The sequence below is a fragment of the Strix aluco genome, chromosome 5 (genome assembly GCF_031877795.1).
Source record: "Strix aluco isolate bStrAlu1 chromosome 5, bStrAlu1.hap1, whole genome shotgun sequence".
Classification (NCBI taxonomy): domain Eukaryota; kingdom Metazoa; phylum Chordata; class Aves; order Strigiformes; family Strigidae; genus Strix; species Strix aluco.
Genome location: NC_133935.1, coordinates 75,111,927 through 75,126,022, shown reverse-complemented (window position 1 = coordinate 75,126,022; position 14,096 = coordinate 75,111,927). Strand labels below are relative to the sequence as shown.

The 14,096-nt window shown below is 39.6% G+C and overlaps 1 protein-coding gene across 2 annotated transcripts in view; it reads right to left on the bottom strand.

Moving 5' to 3' along the window:
* RELN (reelin) overlaps positions 1–14,096 on the bottom strand; it is a 296,224-nt gene that overhangs the window by 27,597 nt on the left and 254,531 nt on the right. For both annotated transcript variants that reach the window (XM_074827840.1, XM_074827841.1), the window contains exons 43-48: positions 13,310–13,457; positions 9,654–9,912; positions 8,139–8,388; positions 5,761–5,929; positions 2,355–2,495; positions 809–986 (exon numbers count right to left, since the gene is read on the bottom strand). In XM_074827840.1, the coding sequence (XP_074683941.1) occupies positions 809–986; positions 2,355–2,495; positions 5,761–5,929; positions 8,139–8,388; positions 9,654–9,912; positions 13,310–13,457 (1,145 nt within the window). The remainder of the gene's footprint in view (positions 1–808; positions 987–2,354; positions 2,496–5,760; positions 5,930–8,138; positions 8,389–9,653; positions 9,913–13,309; positions 13,458–14,096) is intronic.

Genomic DNA, 14,096 nt, shown 5'->3' with positions numbered 1-14,096 from the left:
CTTACTCTGTTAGTAAGTGGTGCCTACTTAGTCCTACTGCAAGGAAGTGGAAATGTAATGTTTCTGTTAGTTTATTTTAGAAAACTCACATCAGTTTGAACCTAGTTATAAATTTTCATGGACGATATCTACAAGCATAATTTTTACATGTTTCTAAAATACTATTTTGTCATTTTTATAATCCCAAGGTTATCAGTAAGCAAACTGTAATTCAGCAGCAGTCTGGGTTATATACCTACATATGTAGCTAAACCAGGAAATTTTACTCTGAAAAAATCCAGCAATGAAATATCTGAAGGATGAGGCTGTACACAGACGTATTTTTCAAGGACCAAGTGCAAGTTATACACATGCAAATAGCTAGTTATTAATTTACCTCTGTGGTCTGATAAGAAGCTGCACCAAACTCTGGTCTCTGGAAGTTATAAGTGCTATGAGGAGACTATTATGAGTGAGTGGAATTGAATGTCTACATACTTAGACTGTGCTTTAATCTATCAGCTCCACCTCCAAAGGCCTCTCTATGGCTCCTTTCAGGAGGTACATACACTGTATCTCATTTTTCTGGCTGCAGCATAGCCAGGAACATAGCGTCTGCTTTCCTGAAGTGTTTCTGTCTGGCCCTAGTCTGTAGGACCTGTGTGACTTTGACCTTCAGCTGGGCAAAGGATGTAAGTCTTTTTTATATGTTATATGTTTAATATGTAATGCTGATATTTTTTAACACCTTGCTATTTATTTAACTTTTTAAGTCATTCCTGTTTATACTGCCAAAGGGAGTGAATTGGCCCCCACGCCGAACACACACCCCACTGAAGTGAAGAGCCATCCCAGAGGCTACCGCCCCGCAGACTGTGCTCAATTTGCCCCCGTTCACCGTCAGCCAGTTCTGGTTCGATGGCGAGCGATTGAAGTTATCTTTCAGTTGTGTCGGAAGGGGGGTCTCTGGCTCATCGCAGTACAGTCCACCCCAGTGCTCATCGCAGCTGCAGAAGAAAACAAATGCAAAATTCAGCTGGCAAAGGCTCTGCATGGAGGTTTTAATCAGTGCCATGTTATTCCACATTAAGGTGCCATCTTATTCTGCATAGAGACTGTCTGCATCATTTACTAGCACACAACTGGTATATGGGGGTTTCAAACATCTGCCACTTTTTGTAGTTAATATGAAACAAAAATGACTTTAGGAAGGTTAGTGTTATGTATCGTTCAAGCTGCTAATACAGAGTACACTCCAGCACAGAGTAGAATCAGTGAAATACGTTGTACTTGGATAGATAAACGTAAGAGAATGTGCCAAGCCTAAGAATGTCCTGCTAATGTTAAATTTTAAGTAAGTGTCTGTAGAATTTTAGTGGATGAATACTTTCCTGTTGTTTCTTTATATAGTCTCCCGTTTTTTTTCTCCTCTGAAAAAACTTCTTACAATGTGTCAAAGATTGGATAACAGCATGGAAATGGGTTCTGCTACTATGCAGATTTCACCAGGGAGATCATGCCTTGGTACTTCAGTGCTGTCAGGATAGAGGACAACACAATAATATGCCTATTCTGCAGAGAAATATATTTCTAACAAACATAGTCAAAGCACAATTATACAACCATTTTCCTATTTCTGTTACCATTTGTGGCTGGAAAAAAGCAATACATCCATCTGGAAGGTATTTTTCTGTTGCCAGACAGACAAAGCTGGGGAGATCTGGTTGTTGTTAGCTTTGCAGGGCTCTATGTCGGCTGTTATACAGACAGTTTGAGGATCAAGCCAGTCTGCCTCCTCCAGCAAACCCTACCATGGATCAGAGGCATCAAGCCATCAAGCCAACACCAGTCCCAAGGCAAAATCTGGCCTTGTGAAGAACAGGCACAATCTCCTTTTGCTTCATGGACGCTTCCCACCTCCAGCCCAGGCCCTCTGCACCCAGTGCCAGGATGAGGGCACGGGGACACGGCGTGAAACCCCTCAGGAATAAGGATAACATCTGGGAATCTCCAGGACTGTATGTCCCTAGAGGGGTGTTCAAACTCAAGGGGTCCCTTCCCCCTACCTGGTGGGAGGGGAGCCAATATGCAGCATAGACAACAGCAGAGGTGATGCACTGCCACTGAGGAAAGGACTGGCAGCATCGCCCATGACGTGTGAACAGGCAGAGGGCTGGCAGAGCCAACCCCCGCACTTACCCTTCCTCTTGTTATTTCTATTCCCAGGAGGTCCCAGTGCCCTGCTCAGTTTTAACAGCAAAATCCACCTTCCTTTTAAAAATTGTATCAAAGTCTTTCCTGCAAATTTGTTAAGATGACAGCAGAGGAGTGAAATGCTACAGCGCTGGGCAGGACAGGGGACAAATGGCACTTACACACAGTTGTCTTGTGCGCACTTCCCATGGCCACTGCACATGTCTATGCAGCCATCCCCAATGTAGACATTATCGATTGCCCATGTTTGCTGCTTATCGAAAGGAGCAGGCTGGTGCCAGCGGAAACGAGTTGCTTGAGACCTTTGGGAGAGAAAGAAAAACAGAAAGGTAATATTTCTAGCTAAGCTAATCTTTATTTTGACTGAAAGGAAATGTCAATCTTAAGGCTAGACTGCTCCTGGAAGATTTGTTTGATATCAGCACAACCTGGGGCTCATTCCTGATAATGACAAGGTCCCTGAAAACCCAAGAACAGGGTGCCCAAATTTTGAGAGCAGGACAAAGCACGGATGCTCAGTAACATGCTGAGAGTGTGGGAGGTGGGAAAGGGATCGCCGATGAGAGCAAAGCAAGTGGGCTGTGGATGGTGCAGTGGAGAAGAGGGTAGGAAGAAGATAGTATGCCCAAAGGGAGGCTCAGACCAGTCATAACCATGTCCCAGCACAAATCCAAACTTGAGGGATAGCTGGGAGCTGGATCAAGCCAGAATCACCCAAATCCTCCAAGTTTCACCCTGAGCCTGAGTTTTATTGCTTCAGTGCAAGTCAATAAACTGACCTAACTTTTTCTCTATGAATTCTCCCAACTACACTTACGTAAGAGCATCTCTAGAAAGTGAGTTGGCTCCTAGGCAAGATGCTGCCATTTATAAATCTACAGGAGAAAGCTGAGAGCACCCATGCAGGGCTTGTGGCGTGACCCTGGTTTTGCCATTTCCTCCCTCCCCTCCATCCAGGGCTTGACTGGAAATGTTAAGAAATGATCTACGGTGTGATGCTGGCTCCTTTCAGTAAATAATTTTCATTTTGTTGACTAAAGGGGGCTTAGCTCCCTATTCAGATGCCTTGCTTTGATGTAGCTATATGTGAATTAATTGTCTCGGCTCCCAAGGGAGATGTTGAAAACCTAGCCGAAACAGTCAGGGGTCACCAAATAGCTATTCAGATCATGCAGCAGTAGACATCTATATTTGAATAGCTGTGAGTAGATGAATTTCTGTAATATCAAAAATACCATTTTAAATTTAAGCTCGTCCATGTTTTGCTGTACAGCACTAGATGGCAGCATTGAACTTTATGTAGTCTGTTTTCTTTTGAAACTCAAAGGGAAATCACAATTACTGTAAACACCAAAACAAATAAACAGCAAAATCCCCTAAATTTATTCAGTGTAAAAATAGACCTTTTATGGTGAGGTCAATGTTATTCTATGAATTATTTATTTATAAACATGTTACTTGAGGTGAATGAATAACAAGTTTATTCAAGGAAAAATCTACTGCTGCGCTGTCTAGCTGCTCATCAAATAGCATTTTTAAAAGAAATGCATAAATTGTGAGGAATTCCTTCAGGAATAAAGACAAGCACCTATATTTTACACTGTCTGCTTTAGGTTTGGCACTTCAGTAACAATTTATGGAGGTGATGCTCCTGGGAGAAGCTTTGTATTTGCATTTGCATTTTAAAATCAGCTCTGAGTCTAAGTTAAAAGTAAGAGTTCGCTGTGTTCTACAGGCCAGAGGTTAGATAGCACACTGGGGTATGAGCCCTAAAAGGCTATGTGAGTATGGGTGTTGTGAATCAGGCCAAGCTATTGATTATGTAGCCTGCATGTCCCTAAAACGTACAGGCACAATTGGAGACACACACCTGCTATTAGACAGCTTGAAATAATAAAGCAGCATAAAAATTATATCACATCTGGACTAAAGAGCCTACTAGCTGCACTATTCCTTATTCTAAAGCTTAAAGTCTCCCTTGCTTGTGAGCTAAGGTTGTAATAACCTCTCTCATGCAATCTCTACCTTAATATCTTTGGGAAATGGTATTACTTGAGCCAACAAATACAGTTATTGGATTAGACAGAAGAGAAATCTTTGCCTCATTAGGGCATCAGACTTCTTTTGACATATAATGCTCAAAAAACTTTTCAGTCTTAGAATCACAGTTATTTATAAACCTGAGTTTATCTCGGGTGGTAGGTTCCTTTCAGGTCCAAATTCAATTGGTTTGGAACATCAACCCCAGTCCTGATTTATCCTATTCAGCCCCAGAAAGCCTCTCCTGAATACAAATTTACAGACTTTATACAAGAATTGTTGGGGTAATGGATTTTACAAACAATATGTAGTGAAGCAGAACAAAAGAGGAAGCAGAGGAGATCGATGCTGGGAGCAAGTCCTAAAAAAGTATTGTTACTTGACATGAAGCACTGCACTGAAGATAGGGAAGAGTATAGATGTCCCAAATGATTAGTAATAAAACATGAACTTTTCCACTACTAGTATCAAAACATGTGACAACTGTATAGGCACTCCCAGTACAATCACTAAAAAATAAAGGTCTCTGTTTCCAAACTCATATGTGCATTAGCTGGCATCTTTCATGACAACCTTCTCAAATAGACATAGGCTCTGCCTACACTGTGGTACTTCTGTGCCTGCAGTTAGCTCAGCCTATGTCTACATGAGGAGATTGAGCTCAGCAATAGCAGCAAAGCTGTAGAGTCGAGCTGTGCTGAGAGCCTCATGTCCACGCTACCTGTGTGTGCAGGGCTTTACTCTGGGCTAGCTCTACAACAGCTTTATCGGGTATGACTGCACGGGGCACAGTCACAGCTATCACTGCAAAACAGCACATCAAGAAGGATGCAAGCTGGAAGGCTGAACCACCCAGTTGTCTGTAGATGGATCTTACTGTCAAACAAAAGAAAAATCCAGCAGTTTTCAGGGCATTGTAGGGAACCTTATGGCAGTACTCCCAATAGCACTGTCAGTCCCAAACAGCTTGTTTCCCTGCAGCCTCCCAACAAATCTATTTTTAATTCCTTCACAGACAAAAGAAAGTAGGAAAAAGAAGAGGAGGTGAAAATGGGGCACGTGTAAAAACAATGACAAGAGCATCAAAGCTGAGAGAGATACAAAGAATACAAGGAATGCACAGAAAACGAAGAAGCCTGACAAGTTAAAACATCACCTCATAGCCAACAACAGCAAGCACAGGGTGCAGTGGGGATTCAGCCAGTCCAATCAGCCAGCAAAACAATCAGAATTTAGTGAGGCTGACGATAACATGAGATTCTCTAAAAAGCTCCACCTGTCCCTCCCCAGAACAAGACGGATGAGAATTTCCTATATTTACATAACTAAGAAAAGTAAATGCACATAGTAGCGTTTAAATTTTTATGCAAAGCAGGATGAGGCTTCATTTACTGATACTTATTTGTTGTTATAGACATGGACCAAACAAAAATGGCAAGGTACAATTATTTTAACACTGTTCGTTTATCCTGCCTTAATACAGAGTTTGCATTTATATTTATTCTGTGGAAAACCAGAGGGAGATACCTAGTATAGGGAGGCAGGGGCAAAGTAACCCGGGTCCACTTGTTGAAAGTGTCCGAAATGAGAATCCTCTGGAGATGGTACTTGTTGCATTCCACATTAGTGGGAAGACAGTCTCTCAAAATTGGGTGCCAGGTCAGCCCAAGGTCCACTGAATACTCCAGTTCAATAGCTAAGGGTGGAAACATGTTTAGTTACTTAATTTAAAGACTTACATCTGTAGGTCTACAATAAACTAGTAACCTCAGAGAGCATTAGTCACAAGTTTATGCTAACAAAATAACCACTCAAAAGTTTTCAAGCCTTTGTCAGAAGCACAAAGCTTCAGTGGCAGTGCTGGAGGATATGTTATATGTTGCTGAGCAGGTACAGCTCAGGAGAAGGCTGGAGTATACCTCCGTATCTGCCACCTAACTCAAGGGACCACAGGTGCAAAGACAAAGTCATCTGTCAAGTCGCCAGGATTAAGTCAAGACAATTTCTGTAGCAGCAGCATGCAAGAAAGTGATGTGACAGCATCATGACCAGCAATCTTTTTTGTTTTTCAGGCTGAAGGATGAGATTCAGCTGGATGTAATCACTGTGTAAGGCAGAACAACACTCAAATTCAAACTTTTGGCTCTGTCACAAGATGGTTTAGTCACTCTTCCACCCCTTCCAGACCAGCTTATTTCATTATCCAGCATAAACAATTTTAAATTGAGTTTGTTAGTCAGTGAACTTGTTTTCATTCAAACACAGTCTAGCCACATTAAACTAATGTATTCATTTCTCAGCAAAAATCAGCAATTTCATTGTTTTTATGTTTATGGCTTATAAACTTTTATTATGAAAAATAGAAGTTAGTCAAGCTCACTAAATACTTCAAGTTAAACTTTTATGCAGCCATTAAAAAGTAAAGAGTAATAGGCACAGAATTGTAACTAAAGTAAATGTTCCAGCTGCCAGGCATTCTGGCTGTGTAAAACATGGAGCATGGTTGCAGTGACAGGGGTGATAAATCTGCAATCTTTTTTGATTACTACAGACCCATTTTTTCTACCCTCATGCACAGAGAATGACCCTTAATCACCCAGTCAGTCCCACTTGATGTCCAAGCACAGAAGACAGTGCTTTAGAAACACAAGGACAAGTGGAAACAAACAAGGCTAAGTGAATTTTTAGTGAAAATGAAATGCTTTGCTCATCATGACTGGAAGCATGATTAGGTAGTGTCCTGCTTAATTTAATACTAAGTTAAGATAATGGAAAGTTTAGTAGACACAGAAACCAAAAATGAAGAAACTGATTCTTTGCCAGTATATAGCTAAGCTGCCAAAACACTTTTAAACTTAGCAGGGATGATCTTAGTATGCCATAGTCTTTTTCATACCAAAAGAAAAAAAATATTGTTAGACATGTGAGTAAAATATCTCAGTTACTTTCATTGGCTTCAGAATAGCAAAATCAGAGAAGCCACTTCTGGGACTTCAGGTAAAATCTTTTTCCATTTTTATGCAGAATTCTGGAGAAATAGCAACCCAGTGAATTAACACATGCTACATGCTGCAACATATTGTATTCTCCTTCTCAAAAAAAATCTATACCCCAAAACCCTACACTAAAAGAATATAATTTAAGATGTACAAACAAGAATTCAAAAGCTAGGAAGACCTGTTTCTTGTGCATCTTAAAATTCACATCATGAACCAATTTTTAATTTCCATGTGATGTGTATTGAGTGCAGACCATGTTTTTATTTATATGTGTATATGTATGTATATGTGCATATACATACACACATATAAAAGCATGCTCTGCACTGAATACATATAATAAAAAAAAGGAATCTAGGTAATAAAAATTGGATCATGCACATTCATACATGCATGCATGCATCCATATATATATGTTTATTATTTTGTATGGATGATACAAATTTCTGCAGTTGATGCTGACTTAGCATGTGTCAGATGGATGCTGATATAAATGATTTCTTAGTTATAGAGGTGCAAGTGAGATCTGAACTGAGACTTACTTCACTGAAAATGCAAAACCACAAAGCAAGAAACATATGCTGGGAACACCCAGCTGCTTATTATTAGAACCACAAGATCACCCCAAGCAGTGGATGCCACATACTGGTAAATGGGTTTGAGTAAGACAGCTGTTAGTCTTTTTCTTAAATTAATTGAACTGCAACTTAAGTGCTTGGAGGGAATAATACACTTTAGTTTATGTTAGGCTTCAGACATCTAGAATAAAAAAGCTGTTATTACAATTCCTAACAGAAACATGCAGCTTTATTTTGTTTCTGAGTTCTTGTTATGATGAATCAGAAAACAAGTGATCTTTCCAGCACAGGAGAGGAAGAAGGGCAGGAATTACTAAGAAGTCATTACCATAACAGGAGTCTGTAACAGAGCAGGATGCTGCAAAATCTATTTGCAAGAAAGAGTCTTCATTGACAACGATGTCAGTAGTAACAACATAGCGGGTGCTAGCTTTCTCAATGAACACTAGAGCATCCCCAGTAGACCCACAGACTGGCATCTTTGTTCCACCAGGGTGGAGCAGCCACTTTCTACTATCCAGTGTGGTGAAATCATCTTCTAATACTGTATTGCCAGAGATGTTTCCTCCAATAAGAATCTGAAACGTCAGGAAAGGAATTGTTATTGAAAAGAAAAAATGTCTAGAAGCCTTCACAAACATGCACGTGGCATAGCATCCTGGAAGAGGAAGATTTACCCATCTATGCATATATATTCTGCTAGTCCAAAATGGACAAATTCACTTTGTAAAGAGTTTAGGTTATGAGGAAGGGAATATCTTTTTTCTATGAAGGGGTCTCAAAGATATTGGCTCAGCTGTACAAATCTAAAGTTCAGGGAGGTAAACTCCATCCTGGGTGAAGTAAAACTGCTCACAAAAATAAATGTTGGTAGGAGCAAAGTGATTAGATTGTCATTTTTCCCACTGATTGTTCAGCTGTACTATAAGCTGGTGCACTACTATCGGCTTGCATCTGCTGATAGAACTGGGGAGTTACTCTTTTTTGCCATTGCCTGTAAGACACCAGCATTTTACTATTCAACAGCAAGCAAGGTAGAATTAATTTTCATTTGTTATTCTGAATTCAATTTCTGATTGTTCTGAACTAATATAGCTACATTCAATGAAGATACAGGAATTAAAGAACGAGGATTTTTTAAACAGAAAGATGGGAAGTAAAATTTTGTAACCACATCATTAAACATGACTGGGAGTTTGGTTTCTGGGTTTCTCCTAAGGACCTGAACTAACTCCTTTAAAAAAACCTTCATAAATATTTAAAGCAAGTTGCCTTGTACAGCCCAATAACACTACTTAGAGTGCAATCACTTTAGTGGGGTTTCTTGAGATTTATACCAAGTCATACAAAGCAATGTAATAATCTTTATAGAAGCAAATCCCAAATATGAAACACAACTTTGCTTTCAAAATTAGAAGATGGATATAGATTGACATTTTCTATAGTTTTTTCTATTACATTCTATCAAGCCAATTACATATTTAGATTATTAGATACTATATATTTTTAAGTGAAGGTTTTTGAAGTTCGGCCTCAGACTTGCATGTTGCATGGTAAGGCCTTCTGCAACATGAACATGAGCCTCTACCCATATATAAAAGACTTTCCTAGCTCCAAAATGTGTGTTCAGTACCCCACATGTAAATGGTGCATTAAAATCACAAGATTAGCAAACAGTAATTGTGCTCTGTTCTTTTTCTAGATTATTATAATTCTAGAATATCTTTATATAAAGCATTTTTGCTTGACCCGGTGAAATGACATATGCCAGGAAAAGGGAAATATTAAGACTGAAAACAGTCTAAAGTTGTATTAAAAAAAAAGAACCTAGAGGATTCCTTACCTGGTCGATTACCCAGGGACTGTAGAAATGCCCGTTCTCAGATGGTTGCCACCAGCGAAGCCGAGTGGAGCTGGAACGGGCCTTCAAGGGAATTTCCAGGGCAATGTATCGTCCCACATTGCTGGAGTTACTGAAGAGGAATTCCTGGAGAAGGCTCCACGTGAGGCCCCCGTTGAGTGAATACTGCAGCAGCACAGGCTGGCTCCTGGGGTCTGGCACCCCCTTGCCGCATCCTAGTCTCATGAAGAACTGCACAAATCTAACAGGGGGAGCAATTACTGGAAAGATTTATTTTCTGCAACATCCTAGATAACCAGCTAGAGAGACTTGGAGTTTGTCTGTTGACTAGCCCCATGATTTCTTGCTGTAAGAGTCAGCTTTAGGAGATCTTATGATTTCCTTTTCAAAGACTCCAGAATATAAGCAGACAGACAGGTGGGATGATGAAAATTCATTTTGCCTGTGTGGTAGTTTGCCACGCAGAAGAGGCTTAGCAAAGCTGGTCATTTATGTTTTGAGCTTTTGTCTGCATAGCAGATGGTGTTGCAAATATCAGAAACATAATCCTGGGTGAAATTTTTATCCCTGCAGTCCATGAGTACAGATTTTAGTGGCAGAAAAGCAATGGTGCCTTAAGTAGATCATAATTTGCTAATAATTTGCTGAAGTGCTTAAATTCAAAATAAGCATCCTGGTTTTCCACTGGCATAAACTAGAGAAAACCTGGACAGGAGAACAAAGCACGTTTCACTTTCAGGGATCTTTCTGTCCATTTAGTCAGCCTGGGAAATTTGTCTAAATCACACCGCTTAAATGTGCTGGCTTCCCTGAAGCCAGCCCAAGCCACCCAGGGACACCAACACTTTCATCCCTTATTTAATTGGCTTCTCCAAAGCAGCACAATAGACTTGTATCAAACTGTGAAATTCTTCCCGTTAGCTGATGCTTATAAAGAGCTCTACTATGCACTTGGAGTGGAGGGAACCACTGCCGTAATGATATTTACCTATCGGACTTGCAGGGATATTACAAGTATTAATTGATGTTTGCACAGCTTTTGCACAGCTTTAGAGTGTTGTATCTGTTCTAATTATTATTGCATTAGTACTGCCTGTCTCATGGTTAAATGAAATGGCTCAAAAGAAGTTTTGTATCAAAAGTCTTGCTCTGGCTTGATCTGCAGGTAGATCCACTGGGAGTGGATGCTGCAGAGGTGCTGGACAGATGAAGCTTCAATAAAACACCAGACCTGCAAGTCAATTAATTCTAGTCCTCGCTGCGACTCATGGTTTCCCTGCTACTATATATAACTTCTTTCGTTATAAATTATATCCACCTCCACGTCCCGGACATAACATATTGCTTGAGCTGTAAAGGAGCACTGGGCACCCTCATGGATCAACATATCAACTGTAATGGATTGGATTCACTGCTGGAAAGTCTTTGTGCCTCCTCAGATTTACTCCAACGTTCACCACATAATTCAAAGGAAGTAAACCCAGGTGACCTTGTCTCTGTTGAATCTGCTCTCTGTTGATTGCTATTCTTTTATCTGAATTTTTACTAATATAGTAATAAACCCACTCAAATATTGGTAACATAACATTTAGCAGATGAAGAAGTAATTTAAAATATCTCTTCTCATCCCACAGATATTTTGCAAATGCTCTGCCTATTTTGAAATGGAAAAGCAAAGTTTTCTTATAGATCTAGTAACACTAAAATGTGTGGATATTCTTCCAGTAATTCAGAATTGAAAGGGATTTGATCAGTTGGGATACCTAAAATATTGTGTCCCTACTGATATTTCATGCTGTCCAGTTTCAGCTACTGGTATCACCATGATATACTGTCTCCTGTGTTAAATTCTTTAAAATATAGAAATGATGGCAGTGGATAGTGGATTGGAGACTCCACTTGATTTCAGTTCCCAGGTGCTCAGTGTGGCTGGCAGCACCAACAGACACCACTGCTTGCCTTTGTATTTCAGGGGATCTCATAAGGGGAAGTTTTAATGTGACTACTGAGTCTGATACCCTTAAAAATATCTATGAGAAATGCTGTTTCTCATCATTCCTGCCATAAATTGAAACTTCTCCCCAAGTCCTGTGCAGAACTTGGCACGTCTGTGTCACAGAGAGATCTGTTGTGCTTTGCAGGTGGCCGATAGAGTCAGCCTGGAAATTAGGAAAATCCCTCTGCAATTACTTTAGGCTGCTAAAGAGCAGCCCCCAGCAACACCATTGCAGTCTGCCTTGCTGTTTAGAAGAGAACATACAGTTATTTGTTGATAACTGTTATTTTTCATAAGCATATACAAGAAATTAAACATACTGCTTTGTTTTCCAAGACAGAATTAATTTATCTCCATGTAACACCTTGAGGTCAATATATGCAAATCCGGCTACAGACTATCACGGAGAAGAGATAAATGACAGTTCTTTGAACATGAGCAATAAGGAAAACATGTCATTTAGTCTAATGGAGCAACTTACAAGATCTCTTGTATCTTTTGTTAAATAATCTTTTAATTTCAGAATGGTCTAGGAAATCAAATTAGTGCAGAGAAAATTGATGTTTGTGTTTACCAAGTTCTGAAAAAAGTTTGCTGTGAGGAATCTTACAAATTCAGTACAGGAATCTTTAATATTAAACCTCACTGAGGGTTAGCTAACTGCTGATCTAAAAAATACAATGGTTAGAAATTAAGTATCTTTATTGACCATGAGGCTCTGCAATTAAACCATTATTTGAAGCTTCAATGCTAATGAAGACAAGTCAAAAAGAGATAAAGTGCTTGTTAAAGTGTTTCCCACAGAACATTAGAGAGGAGTAGGGTGTGGGTGTTTACAAGAGATCAGTGGAAAAAAGTGTCAGAGAAAATGCAATCCCTCCAAAGTAATAATATAAGGAAATAAACTAAGATACTGAATAAATTATAAAACAATGCATATTTATTAACATGCATGCAATTAGGATGTGGTTTAATTTATATTAGTGTAAATTTTTTTAATGTGGTTTGCTGAGCGTGTCTCAAACATCAAATATCTCCTCTGCAGGCCGTAATCATACAACGCAATCTCTCAATATGCTAAAAATGTTTGCTTTTCAATTGCTGTGCTTGGTGCTTGGTGTAGCTGGTGACAGCTTGATGGGAATTTCTCAGTAAATTGGAAACAAATGTGCACTATAAGAAGAAAGCAAGCTTCAAAAATGAAAGAATTGTGAGATGATGAATGTAAGAGTTATACTGGCAGTAGGTACTCCTGTTTCAGCAATAGCTCATAATACACCAAACTGTAAGACAACAGAGCGTGTGAGGTGCAGTCGATTTCTGTAAGACAACAGAGCATGTGACATGCAATCGATTTCTCACAGTATGCACTTAAGAAATAAAAACTTGCACAAAGTACTGAAGGTGTGGCATCAGATCCTGGAGTTAATATTCAAGGAAAAAAGTAAGATTTAAATGGTCCTGTTAAAGTTCAGGTTAAATTTAATTTAAATGGGTAACAGTGGTTAAAATGCAATATTTGCTAAAGTAAGGACCACAGAATATATCAGTTTGCCTTTACCACAGAAATATCACGTATGTATTATTCTTCAGTATATTATTTCTTCAGTGAAATCCTGAAAAAACTTTGAAATTGTGTTACCTGGCTTGTGACAAATCTAGGTCTCGAGTCATCAGCATGCGTAAGCCTTCTTCATTAAAGAAAAGGTTGTTTCCTCCAGACATGATACCACATTTCCTTGATGGCTTTCCACCACTCACAAGCAAGAATCTATCCGACTCCAGCTGACCTGAATACACAGTAAATACATATTTATGATTTACCTTGAAGTGCTCCTACTGCAAAAGTACTACTTCCAGAGGAAAAGAGCTAAATTAAACATCACATGCAGAGTGAAGAAATATTCAGTGTTTCTGATGCAATGTTATCTAGAAAACTGCCATGAATCAAAATAAAATAAACAAAATAAATCCAGATGTATGAAATCTGGGATCTTAGTCTCCAGATATTCACAAGATTTTCCACTTTTATTCATTTTTCTTAAGATAACAACAAAGTACCCAGGTCTATATAAAGAAACTTTGGGTACCATGTGGTAGTACGCAAGCAAGGGCTGGCAAAATTTAAAATGAACAGCAGCACCTATGAAAGGATGAGTTTGGTTCACAGCTGCTGCTTTATTCAAAATGTGCTCTTCTTGCCATGCTTGCTAGTGGGGGAAACCTCTAGGTGGTTTTAGAGTTGTGTGTGTGGATGCAGTGTGTGCCCAGGCACGCATGAGGCTTTGAGTTCCCTCCTACCATCACTGGCTTGGGGTCTGCCATGCCTGCTGAGCAGTGGCCCTCACTGCTGAGACACACGGTCTGCTCTGAAACCGTGTTTGCTGTATTAAGGCCACTTCCATTTCCCTTGTAGTGAGAAACAACAC